Source organism: Petromyzon marinus, assembly GCF_048934315.1.
Source record: "Petromyzon marinus isolate PM22_M1 ecotype Great Lakes invasive population chromosome 85 unlocalized genomic scaffold, UKy_Petmar_22M1.pri1.0 chr85_unloc.1, whole genome shotgun sequence".
Lineage (NCBI taxonomy): Eukaryota > Metazoa > Chordata > Hyperoartia > Petromyzontiformes > Petromyzontidae > Petromyzon > Petromyzon marinus.
Window position 1 is genome coordinate 1,538,327 of NW_027422646.1, and position 18,209 is coordinate 1,556,535.

General features: G+C 50.3%; 1 protein-coding gene across 3 annotated transcripts in view; it reads right to left on the minus strand.

Annotated features, from left to right (window-relative positions):
• Nucleotides 1–18,209, minus strand: part of LOC116937814 (uncharacterized) — a 61,213-nt gene that overhangs the window by 23,015 nt on the left and 19,989 nt on the right. For all 3 annotated transcript variants that reach the window (XM_076059250.1, XM_076059249.1, XM_076059251.1), the window contains 3 exons: nucleotides 14,730–14,838; nucleotides 5,798–5,880; nucleotides 305–381 (listed from right to left, as the gene is read on the minus strand). In XM_076059250.1, the coding sequence (XP_075915365.1) occupies nucleotides 305–381; nucleotides 5,798–5,880; nucleotides 14,730–14,838 (269 nt within the window). The remainder of the gene's footprint in view (nucleotides 1–304; nucleotides 382–5,797; nucleotides 5,881–14,729; nucleotides 14,839–18,209) is intronic.

Sequence of the window (18,209 nt, forward strand, 5' to 3'; positions counted from 1 at the left end):
AGACACAGAGAGACAGACAGACACAGACAGAGGCACAGAGAGACAGACAGAGACACAGAGAGACAGACAGAGACACACAGAGACACAGAGAGACACACAGAGACACAGAGAGACAGACACAGACAGAGACACAGAGAGACAGACAGAGACACACAGAGACACAGAGAGACAGACAGACACAGACGGAGACACAGAGAGACAGACACAGACAGAGACACAGAGAGACAGACACAGACAGAGACACAGAGAGACACACAGAGACACAGAGAGACACAGACAGACAGAGACAGAGAGAGACACTCACCTCATCGTATTCGCCATCAGACTCCTCTCTCTCTATGTACTCAACGTTCTCACGCTCATTGAATCCTCCTCCGTAGCCTGGAGCAGCATCAGCATCAGCATCATCATCATCAGTAACATCATCAGCATCATCAGTAACATCATTAACATAATCAGCATCATCAGCATCAGCATCATCATCGTCGTCAGTAACATCATCAGCATCATCAGTAACATCATTAACATAATCAGCATCATCAGCATCATCATCGTGGTCAGTAACATCATCAGCATCATCAGTAACATCATTAACATAATCAGCATCATCATCATCAGTAACATCATCATCATCATCAGTAACATCATCATCATCAGTAACATCATCATCATCAGTAACATCATCATCGTCAGTAACATCATCATCATCATCAGTAACATCATCATCGTCAGTAACATCATCAGCATCATCAGTAACATCATTAACATAATCAGCATCATCAGTAACATCATTAACATAATCAGCATCATCAGTAACAACATCATCATCAGCATCAGTAACAACATCATCATCAGCATCACCATCAGCATCATCATCATCATCAGTAACATCATCAGTAACATCATCAGCAACATCATTAGCATAATTAACATAATCAGCATCATCAGTAACAACAACATCATCAGCAGCAGCATCACCATCAGCATCATCATCATCATCGTCAGTAACATCATCAGCATCATCAGTAACATCATTAACATAATTAACATAATCAGCATCATCAGTAACAACATCATCATCAGCAGCAGCATCACCATCACCATCAGCATCATCATCGTCAGTAACATCATCAGCATCATCAGTAACATCATTAACATAATCAGCATCATCAGTAACAACAACATCATCATCAGCAGCATCACCATCAGCATCATCATCATCATCAGTAACATCATCAGCATCATCAGTAACATCATTAACATAATTAACATAATCAGCATCATCAGTAACAACAACATCATCATCATCAGCAGCATCACCATCAGCATCATCATCATCATCGTCAGTAACATCATCAGCATCATCAATAACATCATTAACATAATTAACATAATCAGCATCATCAGTAACAGCATCATCATCAGCAGCAGCATCACCATCAGCATCATCATCGTGGTCAGTAACATCATCAGCATCATCAGTAACATCATCAGCATCATCAGTAACATCATTAACATAATTAACATAATCAGCATCGTCAGTAACATCATCATCATCATCAGCAGCAGCATCACCATCAGCACGTTGGCAATAGTGCCCAGTGGTAGTAGTGGTGGTAGCGGTGGTACTCAGAGTGGTAGGTGTGGTGGTGTTGGTAGTTATGGTGGTGGTAGTTGTATAGGTACGTGAGGTGTGTGAGTGTGTAGGTACGTGAGTGTGTAGGTACGTGAGGTGTGTGAGTGTGTAGGTACGTGAGGTGTGTAGGTATGTGAGGTGTGTGTGGGTACGTGAGGTGTGTGTAGGTATGTGAGTGTGTAGGTACGTGAGGTGTGTGTAGGTACGTGAGTGTGTAGGTACGTGAGGTGTGTGTAGGTACGTGAGTGTGTAGGTACGTGAGGTGTGTGTAGGTACGTGAGTGTGTAGGTACGTGAGGTGTGTGTAGGTACGTGAGTGTGTAGGTACGTGAGGTGTGTGTAGGTACGTGAGTGTGTAGGTACGTGAGGTGTGTGTAGGTACGTGAGTGTGTAGGTACGTGAGGTGTGTGTAGGTACGTGAGTGTGTAGGTACGTGAGGTGTGTGTAGGTACGTGAGTGTGTAGGTACGTGAGGTGTGTGTAGGTACGTGAGTGTGTAGGTACGTGAGGTGTGTGTAGGTACGTGAGTGTGTAGATACGTGAGGTGTGTGTAGGTACGCGAGTGTGTAGATACGTGAGGTGTGTGTAGGTACGTGAGTGTGTAGGTACGTGAGGTGTGTGTAGGTACGTGAGTGTGTAGGTACGTGAGGTGTGTGTAGGTACGTGAGTGTGTAGGTACGTGAGGTGTGTGTAGGTACGTGAGTGTGTAGGTACGTGAGGTGTGTGTAGGTACGTGAGTGTGTAGGTACGTGAGGTGTGTGTAGGTACGTGAGTGTGTAGATACGTGAGGTGTGTGTAGGTACGTGAGTGTGTAGGTACGTGAGGTGTGTGTAGGTACGTGAGTGTGTAGGTACGTGAGGTGTGTGTAGGTACGTGAGTGTGTAGGTACGTGAGGTGTGTGTAGGTACGTGAGTGTGTAGGTACGTGAGGTGTGTGTAGGTACGTGAGTGTGTAGGTACGTGAGGTGTGTGTAGGTACGTGAGGTGAGTGGAGGTACGTGAGTGTTTAGGTACGTGAGGTGTGTGTAGATACGTGAGGTGAGTGGAGGTACGTGAGTGTTTAGGTACGTGAGTGTGTAGGTATGTGAGGTGTGTGTGGGTACGTGAGGTGTGTGTAGGTACGTGAGTGTGTAGGTATGTGAGATGTGTGTGGGTACGTGAGGTACGTGAGTGTGTAGGTACGTGAGGTGTGTGAGTGTGTAGGTACGTGAGGTATGTGTGGGTACGTGAGGTACGTGAGGTGTGTGAGTGTGTTGGTACATGAGGTGAGTGAGTGTGTAAGTATGTGAGGTGTGTGTAGGTGTGTGAGTGTGTAGGTACGTGAGGTACATGAGGTGTGTGTAGGTGTGTGAGTGTGTAGGTACGTGAGGTGAGTGTAGGTACGTGAGATGTGTGTAGGTACGTGAGGTGTGTGAGTGTGTAGGTACGTGAGATGTGTGTAGGTACGTGAGGTACGTGAGGTACGTGAGTGTGTAGGTACGTGAGTGTGTAGGTACGTGAGGTGTGTGTAGGTACGTGAGGTGTGTGTAGGTACGTGAGGTACGTGAGGTGTGTGTAGGTACGTGAGGTGTGTGTAGGTACGTGAGGTGTGTGAGTTGTGTAGGTACGCGAGTGTGTGAGTGTGTAGGTACGTGAGGGGTGTGTAGGTACGTGAGGTACGTGAGGTGTGTGAGGTGTGTGTAGGTACGTGAGGTGAGTGAGGTGTGTGTAGGTACGTGAGGGGTGTGTAGGTACGTGAGGTACGTGAGGTGTGTGAGGTGTGTAGGTACGTGAGTGTGTGAGTAAGTACGTGAGGTGTGTGTAGGTACGTGAGGTGTGTGAGTGTGTAGGTACGTGAGGTGAGTGTGTAGGTACGTGAGGTTTGTGTAGGTACGTGAGTGTGTAGGTACGTGAGGTGTGTGTAGGTACGTGAAGTGTGTGAGTGTGTAGGTACGTGAGGTTTGTGTAGGTACGTGAGTGTGTAGGTACGTGAGGTGTGTGTAGGTACGTGAAGTGTGTGAGTGTGTAGGTACGTGAGGTGTGTGAGTGTGTAGGTATGTGAGGTACGTGAGGTACGTGAGTGTGTGAGTGTGTAGGTACGTGAGGTACGTGTGTAGGTACGTGAGGTACGTGAGTGTGTAGGTACGTGAGGTGAGTGTGTAGGTACGTGAGGTACGTGAGTGTGTAGGTACGTGAGGTGAGTGTGTAGGTACGTGAGGTGTGTGTAGGTACGTGAGGTGAGTGTGTAGGTACGTGAGTGTGTAGGTACGTGAGTGTGTGTAGGTGAGGTGTGTGTAGGTACGTGAGTGTGTAGGTACGTGAGTGTGTAGGTACGTGAGTGTGTGTGAGTGTGTAGGTACGTGAATGTGTAGGTACGTGAGTGTGTGCGAGTGTGTAGGTACGTGAGTGTGTAGGTACGTGAGTGTGTAGGTACGTGAGGTGTGTGAGTGTGTAGGTATGTGAGGTGTGTAGGTACGTGAGTGTGTAGGTACGTGAGGTGTGTGAGTGTGTAGGTACGTGAGGTGTGTAGGTATGTGAGGTGTGTAGGTACGTGAGGTGTGAGTGTGTAGGTACGTGAGGGGTGTGTAGGTACGTGAGGTGTGTGAGTGTGTAGGTACGTGAGGTGTGTGAGTGTGTAGGTACGTGAGGTGTGTAGGTATGTGAGGTGTGTAGGTACGTGAGGTGTGAGTGTGTAGGTACGTGAGGTGTGTGTAGGTACGTGAGGAGTGTGAGTGTGTAGGTACGTGAGTGTGTGGGTACGTGAGGTACGTGAGGTGTGTGTAGGTATGTGAGGTGTGTGAGTGTGTAGGTACGTGAGGTACGTGAGGTGTGTGTGTAGGTACGTGAGGTACGTGAGGTGAGTGAGTGTGTAGGTACGTGAGGTGTGTGTAGGTACGTGAGGTGTGTGTAGGTACGTGAGGTGTGTGTAGGTACGTGAGGTGAGTGTAGGTGTGTGTAGGTACGTGAGGTACGTGAGGTGTGTAGGTACGTGAGTGTGTAGGTACGTGAGGAGTGTGAGTGTGTAGGTACGTGAGGTGTGTGTAGGTACGTGAGGTGTGTGTAGGTACGTGAGGTGTGTGTAGGTACGTGAGTGTGTAGGTACGTGAGTGTGTAGGTAAGTGAGGTGAGTGTGTAGGTACATGAGTGTGTGAGTGTGTAGGTACGTGAGGTGAGTGTGTAGGTACGTGAGGTGTGTGTAGGTACGTGAGTGTGTAGGTACGTGAGGTGTGTGTAGGTACGTGAGTGTGTAGGTACGTGAGGTACGTGAGGTGTGTGAGTGTGTGTGAGTGTGTAGGTACGTGAGGTGTGTGTAGGTACGTGAGGTGTGTGTAGGTACGTGAGGTGTGTGTAGGTACGTGAGGTGAGTGTAGGTGTGTGTAGGTACGTGAGGTACGTGAGGTGTGTAGGTACGTGAGTGTGTAGGTACGTGAGGAGTGTGAGTGTGTAGGTACGTGAGGTGTGTGTAGGTACGTGAGGTGTGTGTAGGTACGTGAGGTGTGTGTAGGTACGTGAGTGTGTAGGTACGTGAGTGTGTAGGTACGTGAGGTGAGTGTGTAGGTACGTGAGTGTGTGAGTGTGTAGGTACGTGAGGTGAGTGTGTAGGTACGTGAGGTGTGTGTAGGTACGTGAGTGTGTAGGTACGTGAGGTACGTGAGGTGTGTGAGTGTGTGTGAGTGTGTAGGTACGTGAGGTGTGTGTAGGTACGTGAGGTGTGTGTAGGTACGTGAGGTGTGTGTAGGTACGTGAGGTACGTGAGGTGTGTGAGTGTGTGTGAGTGTGTAGGTATGTGAGGTGTGTGTAGGTACGTGAGGTGTGTGAGTGTGTAGGTACGTGAGGTGTGTGTAGGTACGTGAGGTGTGTGAGTGTGTGTGAGTGTGTAGGTACGTGAGGTGTGTGTAGGTACGTGAGGTGTGTGTGTGAGTGTGTAGGTACGTGAGGTGTGTGAGTGTGTAGGTACGTGAGGTGTGTGTAGGTACGTGAGGTGTGTGTGTGTGTAGGTACGTGAGGTACGTGAGGTGTGTGAGTGTGTAGCTACGTGAGGTAGGTGAGATATGTGAGTGGTGGTGGTGGTGGTTGTTGGTAGTCACCGGTACGTGAGTGTGTAGGTACGTGAGGTGTGTGTGTGTGTAGTTGAGTGTAGGTATGTGAGGTATGTGAGTGGTGGTGGTGGTTGTTGGTAGTCACCGGTACGCTCTTCCAGCTTGCCGAACTTGGGAGTGTTGCACATGTTACAGTCACTGCGGCGGGCCCAGTTCACGTTGCCGCAGCTGTCAACAACAACAACAACAGCAGCCATCATCAACATCACACACAACCATCATCACTACCACCATCATCACTACCACCATCATCAACATCACTACCACCATCATCATCAACATCACAAACACCATCATCACTACCACCATCATCAACATCACTACCACCATCATCATCAACATCACAACCACCATCATCACTACCACCACCACCATCATCACTACCACCATCATCACTACCACCACCATCATCACTACCACCATCATCACTACCACCACCATCATCACTACCACCATCATCACTACCACCACCATCATCACTACCACCATCATCACTACCACCACCATCATCACTACCACCATCATCATCATCATCACTACCACCACCATCATCACTACCACCATCATCATCATCATCAACATCACAACCACCATCATCATCACCACCACCACCATCAACATCACAACCACCATCATCATCAACATCACTACCACCATCATCAACATCACTACCACCATCATCAACATCACAACCACCATCATCACTACCAACACCACCATCATCATCACTACCAACACTACCATCAACATCAACATCACAACCACCATCATCATCATCACTACCACCATCATCATCAACATCACAACCACCATCATCACTACCAACACCACCATCATCATCACTACCAACACCACCATCAACATCAACATCACAACCACCATCATCAACATCACAACCACCATCATCATCAACATCACTACCACCATCATCACTACCACCACCACCATCATCACTACCACCATCATCACTACCACCACCATCATCACTACCACCATCATCACTACCACCACCATCATCACTACCATCATCATCACTACCACCACCATCATCACTACCACCATCATCATCATCACCACCACCACCATCAACATCACAACCACCATCATCATCAACATCACTACCACCATCATCAACATCACTACCACCATCATCAACATCAACATCACAACCACCATCATCACTACCAACACCACCATCATCATCACTACCAACACCACCATCAACATCAACATCACAACCACCATCATCATCATCATCACTACCACCATCATCATCAACATCACAACCACCATCATCACTACCAACACCACCATCATCATCACTACCAACACCACCATCAACATCACAACCACCATCATCAACATCACAACCACCATCATCAACATCACTACCACCATCATCAACATCACTACCACCATCATCATCATCATCATCACAACCACCATCATCAACATCACTACCACCATCATCATCATCAACATCACAACCACCATCATCAACATCACTACCACCACCATCAACATCACAACCACCATCATCATCATCAACATCACAACCACCATCATCAACATCACAACCACCATCATCACTCCCACCACCACCATCATCACTACCACCACCATCATCATCATCACTACCACCACCATCATCACTACCACCATCACCACCACCATCACTACCACCACCATCATTATCATTACCACCAACATCATTATCATTACCACCAACAACATCATCATCACTACCACCACCATCATCATCACTACCACCACCATCATCATCACTACCACCACCATCACTACCACCACCATCATCACTACCACCACCATCACCACTACCATCACCACCACCACCATCACCACCACCACCACCATCATCACTACCATCACCACCATCACCACCACCACCATCACCACCATCACCACCAACACCACCATCACCACCACCACCACCATCATCACTACCACCACCACCATCACCACCACCATCACCACCACCACCACCACCATCATCATCATCGCTACCACCACCATTATGACTACCACCATCAACATCACTACCACCACCATCATCACTACCACCATCATCATCACTACCACCACCATCATCACTACCACCATCATCACTACCTCCACCACCATCATCATCATCACTACCACCACCACCATCATCACTACCACCACCATCATCACTACCACCATCATCATCACTACCACCATCATCATCACTACCACCATCATCATCACTACCACCATCATCACTACCACCACCATCATCACTACCACCATCATCACTACCTCCACCACCATCATCATCATCACTACCACCACCACCATCATCACTACCATCACCATCATCACTACTACCACCATCACTACCACCACCATCATCATCACTACCACCACCATCACTACTACAACCATCATCACTATAACCACCATCATCACTATCACCACCATCACCACTACCACCACCATCATCACTACCACCATCATCACTACCACAACCATCATCACTACCAACACCATCACTACCACAACCATCATCACTACCACCACCACCATCACTACCACCACCACCATCATCACTACCACCACCATCATCACTACCACCACCATCATCACTACCACCATCATCATCACTACCACCATCATCATCACTACCACCATCATCATCACTACCACCACCATCATCACTACCACCATCATCATCACTACCACCACCATCATCACTACTACCACCACCATCACTACCACCATCATCATCACTACCACCATCATCATCATTACCACCACCACCATCACTACCGCCACCACCATCATCACTACCACCACCATCATCACTACCACCATCATCATCATCAATGCATTACAACCAATATGTGATTCAGTGAGTAAGTCTGTGTGTCTGTGTGTCACTGTGTGTCTGTGTCTGTGAGTCTGTGTGTCTGTGTGTCTCTGTTTGTGTGTCTCTGCGTGTCTCTGTGCATGTCTCTGTGTGTCTGTGCGTGTCTGTCTATCTCTGTGTCTCTCTGTATCTGTGTGTCTGTTTCTCTGTGTTTCTGTGTCTATATGTCTGTGTGTTTCTGTGTGTCCGTGTGTCTCTGTGTGTCTCTGTGGGTGTCTGTGTGTCTCTGTGAGTCTATGTGTGTGTCTCTGTGTGAATCTCTGTGTCTCTGTGTGTCTCTGTGTGTCTCTGTGAGTCTCTGCGAGTCTAGGTGTGTGTCTCTGTGTGTGTCTCTGTGTGTGTCTCTGTGTGTGTGTCTGTGTGTGTGTCTGTGTGTGTCTGTGTGTCTCTGTGTGTGTCTGTGTGTGTGTGTCTGTGTCTCTGTGCGTGTCTCTGTGTGAGTCTCTGTGTGAGTCTATGTGTGTGTCTCTGTGTGTCTGTGTCTATGTGTCTCTGTGTGTCTGTGTGTCTCTGTGTGTGTCTCTGTGTGTGTCTGTGTGTGTCTGTGTGTGTCTGTGTGTGTCTCTGTGTGTGTGTCTGTGTGTGTCTCTGTGTGTCTCTGTGAGTCTCTGAGTGTCTGTGTGTCTCTGTGCGTGTCTCTGTGTGTGTCTCTGTGTGTCTCTGTGTCTCTGTGTGTCTCTGTGTGTCTGTGTGTGTCTCTGTGAGTCTCTGTGTGTGTCTCTGTGTGTGTCTCTGTGTGTGTCTCTGTGTGTGTCTCTGTGTGTGTCTCTGTGTGTCTCTGTGCGTGTCTGTGTGCGTGTCTGTGTGTCTCTGTGTGTGTCTCTGTGTGTGTCTCTGTGTGTCTGTGTGTGTGTCTCTGTGTGTGTCTCTGTGTGTGTCTCTGTCTGTGTCTCTGTGAGTCTCTGTGTGTGTCTGTGTGTGTCTGTGTGTCTCTGTGTGTCTCTGTGCGTGTGTCTGTGCGTGTCTCTGTGTGTGTCTCTGTGTTTCTGTGTGTGTCTCTGTGTGTGTCTCTGTGCGTGTCTCTGTGCGTGTGTCTGTGTGTCTCTGTGTGTGTCTGTGTGTCTCTGTGTGTGTCTCCGTGTGTGTGTCTGTGTGTGTCTCTGTGTGTCTGTGTCTCTGTGTGTGTCTGTGTCTCTGTGTGTGTCTCTGTGTGTCTCTGTGTCTGTGTGTCTCTGTGTGTGTCTCTGTGTGTCTCTGTGTGTGTCTCTGTGTGTGTCTGTGTGTCTCTGTGTGTGTCTCTGTGTGTGTCTGTGAGTCTCTGTGTGTCTCTGTGTGTCTCTGTGTGTCTCTGTGTGTCTCTGTGTGAGTTTCTGTGTGTGTCTCTGTGTGTGTCTCTGTGTGTCTCTGTGTGTCTCTGTGTGTGTCTCTGTGTGTGTCTCTGTGTGTGTCTCTGTCTGTGTCTCTGTGTCTCTGTGTGTGTCTCTGTGCGTGTCTCTGTGCGTGTGTCTGTGTGTCTCTGTGTGTGTCTGTGTGTCTGTGTCTCTGTGTGTGTCTCTGTGCGTGTCTCTGTGAGTCTGTGTCTCTGTGTGTCTCTGTGTGTGTCTGTGTGTCTCTGTGTGTGTGTCTGTGTGTGTCTCCGTGTGTGTGTCTGTGTGTCTCTGTGTGTGTCTCTGTGTGTGTCTCTGTGTGTGTCTCTGTGCGTGTGTCTGTGTGTCTCTGTGTGTGTCTGTGTCTCTGTGTGTGTCTCTGTGCGTGTCTCTGTGAGTCTGTGTCTCTGTGTGTCTCTGTGTGTGTCTGTGTGTCTCTGTGTGTGTGTCTGTGTGTGTCTCCGTGTGTGTGTCTGTGTGTCTCTGTGTGTGTCTCTGTGTGTGTCTCTGTGTGTCTGTGTCTCTGTGTGTGTCCGGCAAAACAACCCCCTACCTCCTCGCGGTGCCGGACGGGCAACTCTGTCGTGGACAGCGCTGTGGGGGGAGATCCAATTTTGATTGGCTCCTCCCCTCATGGCGTCTGTGACCACCACAGGGGCTAAACGGGGGCTCTGGACGGGTGCGAGGGGCTGGTAACCCCTCCACCTTCAATTAATTACCACGAAACTACGAATTAAACTGAAATATGTAACAACTAAGCTTGTGCCGGAGGCCCCGGGGGGCCAGGCGTCTATGACGTCTCCTGGCCAAACCCCAATTGGCGGAGCCAGGAGATTGAATACCTACCCTCGGGGCTACTCCAGAAACAACGAAAAGCCACTACGGGTGGCCACGTGGAATGTTCGAACGCTCACTGCAGAGGAGAGGCTGCCACTCCTCTGTCGGGAGCTGGACCGGTACCGCCTGGATCTATGCGGCATTCAGGAGGTCCGGTGGACCGGCTCTGGCTCCTGCCACCATGAGGGGTGGACAGTCCTCTACTCGGGGCAGCAGACTGCCAAACAACAGGGTGTGGGTCTTCTTTTGAACAAAAGAATGAAGGGGGCGTGGGAGCGTGGCGATGAGGTGTGGGAAGCTGTAAGCCCCAGGCTACTTTGGGCTCGCCTTCCCATCAACCGGAGGCGAGGAATGGTGGTCGTGGTTACTTATGCCCCCACCGAAGATGAACATCCGTGGAGGGATGCAGGCAAAGCCGATGAGTCAGATGCCTTCTATGACCTCCTGTCACAGGTGCTGGCTAAAGTGGCCCCTCGGGATAGAGTCATCATGTTGGGTGACTTCAATGCCCGAGTTGGTCATTATACTGGCACCTGGTCTGGAGTGATTGGAGGGCATGGGCCAGATCAGCTCAATAACAACGGTAGGAGGCTGCTAGATTTTTGTGCAGCCCATGGGCTTGTAATTACCAACACGCTGTTCCGGCATCGGCGCATCCACACAACATCATGGATGCATGCCGGGTCCAAGCAAGAACATCTGCTGGACTACATAGTGACGGACCAGCGAATGCGAGCCCATGTCCTTGACACCAGGACCTACCGTGGAGCTGATCTGCCCTCTGACCATCGACTAGTCATCTGTAAGATGCGCCTGCCATTCTTCCACTCCGGTGGTGGGTGTACACCCAGGACCCCATTCCAACCTAAAGTGGCCTGGTCTCAGTTATCTGATGAAAGTTGCAAGCGAGAATTTCATCATCGCTTGCGGCTGGGATTGGCATCGTCCCCGACTCACCCTGATGTCGAGGGTAAATGGGCGAGGTTTAGGACTGTGACTCATGCAGCTGCAATGGCTGCTTTGGGTACGCGGTCCAGACCTCCCCAGACACCCTGGATGACAGAGGAGTTGTTCACGATGGTTGAGAAAAAGCGACAGGCCCACTGTCATCGGCTACAGAATCCCACGTCAGAGAATGAGGAGGCTTACAGCAGCCTTCGCTCGGAGGTTCGGAGAGCCGTGAGGCGCTGCAAGGATGGGTGGTGGTCGCGGGTTGCTGAGGAGATGGAGTCTGCCTCAGTGACCCGTGATCACAAATCTCTATTTAACTCCATCAAAAAAGTAACCTGCAGCGCCACACCTATTACCATCATTAGGGGAAAAAACGGTGATCCAATTTCCGACCCCCAGGAACAGGTTCGCAGATTTGCTGAGCATTTCTGTGAGGTCCTGGGGGAGGGAAAATCCCTCAGCCAGGAAAACATCGTGGCACAAAGTGAGGATGACCCTGCTGAGGCTGCGGTGCCTCAAATATTGGAAGAAGTCACCCCCTGTGAGTAGCTTGCTGAGGTGCCATCTGCTGAGGAAGTATTGAAGGCGATCTGGAGTCTGAGACCAGGAAAGGCAGCGGGCAGAGATGATCTCCCAAGCGAAATGCTGAGGGAGGGTGGCGTTTGTGCACAGACTGCCCTATATGACATCATAACAACAGTCTGGACCACTGGACGGGTTCCGCAGGATTGGAAGGATGCCCTGGTGGTCCCCCTTTTTAAGAAGGGGGACCGCACAGACTGTAACAACTACAGGGGCATCTCACTCCTCAGTGTGCCGGGAAAGGTCCTGGCAAGGATTATTCAGCATCGCCTTGCCAGGCACGCCGAGGAGAGGCTTGCGGAGCCCCAATGTGGTTTCAGGAAAGGGCGGTCCTGCACAGATGCCATATTTTCTGTCCGTCTGCTACAGCAGAGGTGTAGGGAATTCCAACAAGACCTACATCTCTGCTTTATTGACCTGGTCAAGGCCTATGATACCATCAGTAGGCCTGGGCTCTGGGTCGTTCTTCGTGCTTTTGGAGTACCTGACCCTCTGCTCACGATCATTAAGGACCTTCAGGATGGTGAGCGGGCCCGGGTAAAACTACGTGGCCGGGAGTCAGAGCCATTCCCTGTACACCTTGGGGTGCGACAGGGATGTCCTCTGGCTCCCACATTATTTAACATCTATTTTGACCACGTAGTTCGTGAAGCCTTCAATAGCTGTACCGGGGGAATCTCCATATGGTACAGATATAATGGGAGGGTAATCGATGCCCGGGTGCGGTCAAGGGATGGCTCCCTATTGCTCAACCACGTTATGTATGCTGATGATTTGGTAATAGCTGCTCAGTCAGAGGAGGAGTTGGAGACGCTGCTGCTGAGACTGGAGCGTGCCACTAAGAGGTGGGGCCTTACCATCAGCCCCACCAAAACTAAGCACCTGCCTGGGTATTTTGTACCATCGGACACTCCACCCCCACAACTCCCAATCGGTGATGGGGCAGTTGTGGAGAGAGTGGAGAGTTTCCCATACCTGGGCAGTGTGCTTATGACTGGCTCCAGTTTAACAGCAGAGGTCTCACTCCGAATCAGTCGAGCGGCAATATCTTTTCATCGGTTGCGTAACGCTGTGTGGAAGCTACCTGGTCTGTCGCTCCGCACTAAGCTTCAGGTCTTCTCGGCCACGGTCATTCCCTCCCTTCTCTACGCTTGCGAAACGTGGACCCCCCTAATGGAACATCTTCGCCGGTTAGAAACATTTAGGCTGGCCTGCCTACGATCCATCCTGGGTTTAACCAGACTGGATTGTGTGAGGAGCTCACAAATCCTTGAAAGATCTGGGCAGGGTCCCATCGGTGAGCTCCTCCGGCAGGCAAGGCTGCGATGGCTGGGTCATGTAGCCCGCATGCCCAGCCACCGCATGCCGAAACAGCTTTTGTTTGGCCGGATTGAGGGGGCTAAGCGGGCGCGGCACGGGCTAGAGAAGAGATGGAGTGATGTGGTACAGGAGGACGTGGAGCTGAGTGGACTTGCCGATGACTGGTACCAGCGGTGTCAAGATCGGCCTCTGTGGAGGAGGCTCGTGAAGGACGCTACTGGGCAGTTGGAGGCAGTCGCCCTCCAACAACAACGGAGGGCGGAGGAGCGACGCTCACAACAGCGAGCGGAGCGCCGGGTGGCTAAAGCACAGCAGGTTGGCACAGTAGGGGGCACAGGTGGTGCATCAGCCAGTCATCTCAGTCAGTTGACCCGTGGCACCTGGGTTTGCCCCGTGACCTCCTGCCAGCGGGCGTTCGACACTTCACGTGGCCTCAGGGTGCACATAGCCTGGCACAAGCGTCGTGGTGACGTCACCGCCACTTAGTGGCGAATGGCGGTTGTTGTTGTTGTTGTTGTTGTCTCTGTGTGTCTCTGTGTGTCTCTGTGTCTGTGTGTCTCTGTGTGTGTCTCTGTGTGTCTCTGTGTGTCTCTGTGTGTGTCTCTGTGTGTGTCTGTGAGTCTCTGTGTGTCTCTGTGTGTCTCTGTGTCTCTGTGTGTCTCTGTGTGTCTCTGTGTGAGTTTCTGTGTGTGTCTCTGTGTGTCTCTGTGTGTCTCTGTGTGTGTCTCTGTGTGTCTCTGTGTGTCTCTGTGTGTGTCTCTGTGTGTGTCTGTGAGTCTCTGTGTGTCTCTGTGTGTCTCTGTGTCTCTGTGTGTCTCTGTGTGTCTCTGTGTGAGTTTCTGTGTGTGTCTCTGTGTGTCTCTGTGTGTCTCTGTGTGTGTCTCTGTGTGTCTGTGCGTGTCTGTGCGTGTCTCTGCGTGTCTCTGTGAGTCTCTGTGTGTGTCTCTGTGTGTGTCTCTGTGTCTCTGTGTGTGTCTCTGTGTGTGTCTCTGTGTCTCTCTGTGTCTCTGTGTGAGTCTCTGTGTGAGTCTCTGTGTGAGTCTCTGTGTGTGTCTCTGTGTGTGTCTGTGTGCGTGTCTGTGTGTGTCTCTGTGTCTCTGTGCGTGTCTCACGTCTTGCACTGCCAGTCGTTGGCACTGAAGAGGCCCTTGGACTTATCAGCGAGTGCCTTCCCAATCTCCACTCCGCCTGACTTCATCTGCCTCGATTCTCCACTCCGCTCTACACACGCAGAGACACGCACAGCGACACGCGCAGACACACACAGAGACACGCAGAGACACGCGCAGACACACGCGCAGAGACACGCGCAGAGACACGCACAGAGACACACAGAGACTCACTCAGAGACTCACTCAGAGAGTCACTCAGAGACTCACACAGAGACACACACAGAGACACACACAGAGACTAACTCAGAGACTCACACAGAGACTCACACAGAGACACACACAGAGAGACTCACACAGAGACTCACACAGAGAGACTCACACAGAGACTCACACAGAGACTCACACAGAGACACACACAGAGAGACACACAGAGACACATACAGAGACACACACAGAGACCCACACAGAGACTCACACAGAGACTCACACAGAGACACGCGCAGAGACACGCACAGAGACACGCACAGAGACACACAGAGACACACAGAGACACACACAGAGACACACACAGAGACACACAGAGACTCACTCAGAGATTCACTCAGAGACTCACACAGAGACTCACACAGAGACTCACACAGAGACTCACTCACACAGAGACTTACACAGAGACACACAGATAGACACACACAGATAGACACACACAGAGACACACACAGAGACAAACACAGAGACTCACACAGAGACTCACACAGAGACTCACACAGAGACACGCACAGAGACACGCGCAGAGACACACGCAGAGACACACAGAGACACACACAGAGACACACACAGAGATTCACTCAGAGACACACACAGAGACACACAGAGACACACAGAGACTCACACAGAGAGACACACAGAGACTCACTCAGAGATTCACTCAGAGACTCACACAGAGACTCACACAGAGACTCACACAGAGACACACAGAGACTCACTCAGAGATTCACTCAGAGACACACACAGAGACTCACACAGAGACTCACACAGAGACACACAGAGACTCACACAGAGACACACAGAGACACACACAGAGACACACACAGAGACACACACAGAGATTCACTCAGAGACACACACAGAGACTCACACAGAGACTCACACAGAGACTCACACAGAGACACTCAGAGACTCACTCAGAGACTCACTCAGAGACACACACACAGACTCACTCAGAGATTCACTCAGAGACACACAGAGACACACACAGAGACACACAGAGACTCACACAGAGACACACAGAGAGATTCACTCAGAGACACACACAGAGACACACACAGACACACACACAGAGACACACAGAGAGATTCACTCAGAGACACACACAGAGACACACACACAGAGACACACACAGAGACACACACAGAGACTCACACAGAGACACACACAGAGACACACACAGAGACACACACAGAGACTCACACAGAGACTCACTCAGAGACTCACTCAGAGACACACACAGAGACACACACAGAGACACACACAGAGACTCACACAGAGACTCACACAGAGACTCACTCAGAGACACACACAGAGACACACACAGACACACACACAGAGACACACACAGAGACACACAGAGACACACACAGAGATTCACTCAGAGACACACACAGAGACACACACAGACACACACACAGAGACACACACAGAGACTCACACAGAGACACACACAGAGACACACAGAGACTCACACAGAGACACACACAGAGACACACACACAGACACACATAGAGACACACACAGAGACTCACACAGAGACACACACACAGACACACACAGAGACTCACACAGAGACACACACAGAGACTCACACAGAGACACACACAGAGACACACACACAGAGACACACACACAGCGACACACACAGAGACTCACACCGAGACACACACAGAGACACACACAGAGACTCACACAGAGACTCACACAGAGACACACACAGAGACTCACACAGAGACTCACACAGAGACTCACACAGAGACACACACAGAGACACACACAGACACACACACAGAGACACACACAGAGACACACACAGAGACTCACACAGAGACACACAGAGAGATTCACTCAGAGACACACACAGAGACACACACAGACACACACACAGAGACACACACAGAGACTCACACAGAGACACACACAGAGACACACAGAGACTCACACAGAGACACACACAGAGACACACACACAGACACACAGAGACACACACAGAGACACACAGAGACTCACACAGAGACACACACAGAGACACACACAGAGACTTACACAGAGACACACACAGAGACTCACTCAGAGACACACACAGAGACACACACACAGAGACACACACAGAGACTCACACCGAGACACACACAGAGACACACACAGAGACTCACACAGAGACTCACACAGAGACTCACTCAGAGACACACACAGAGACACACACAGAGACTCACACAGAGAGAAACACAGAGACACACACAGAGACACACACAGAGACACACAGAGACTCACACAGAGACACACACAGAGACTCACACAGAGACTCACTCAGAGACTCACTCAGAGACTCACTCAGAGACACACACAGAGACTCACACAGAGACTCACACAGAGACACACACAGAGATTCACTCAGAGACACACACAGAGACACACACAGACACACACACAGAGACACACACAGAGACACACACAGAGACTCACACAGAGACTCACACACAGACGCACACAGAGACTCACACAGAGACACACACAGAGACACAGAGACACACAGAGAGACTCACACAGAGACACACACAGAGACACACAGAGACTCACACAGAGACTCACTCAGAGACACACACAAAGACTCACACAGAGACTCACACAGAGACTCACACAGAGACACACACACAGACACACACAGAGACTCACACAGAGACACACACAGAGACTCACACAGAGACTCACTCAGAGACTCACACAGAGACTCACACAGAGACTCACAGAGACACACAGAGACTCGCACAGAGACTCACACAGAGACTCACACAGAGACTCACAGAGACACACAGAGACTCGCACAGAGACTCACACAGAGACACTCAGAGACTCACTCAGAGAATCACTCAGAGACTCACACAGAGACACACAGAGACTCACACAGAGACACTCAGAGACTCGCACAGAGACTCACTAAGAGACTCACAAAGACTCACAGAGAGGCTCACGCAGAGACTCGGAGACAGAGAGACACAGAGCGAGAAAGAGACAGATAGAGACAGAGACAAAGAGAGACAGGGAGAGACACACAGAGACACAGAGACTCGCAGAGACACACAGAGACTCACAGAGACACACAGAGACACACAGAGACTCAGAGACACACAGAGACTCACAGAGACACACAGAGACACACAGAGACACTCACAGAGACACACAGAGACTCACAGAGACACACACTCAGAGACA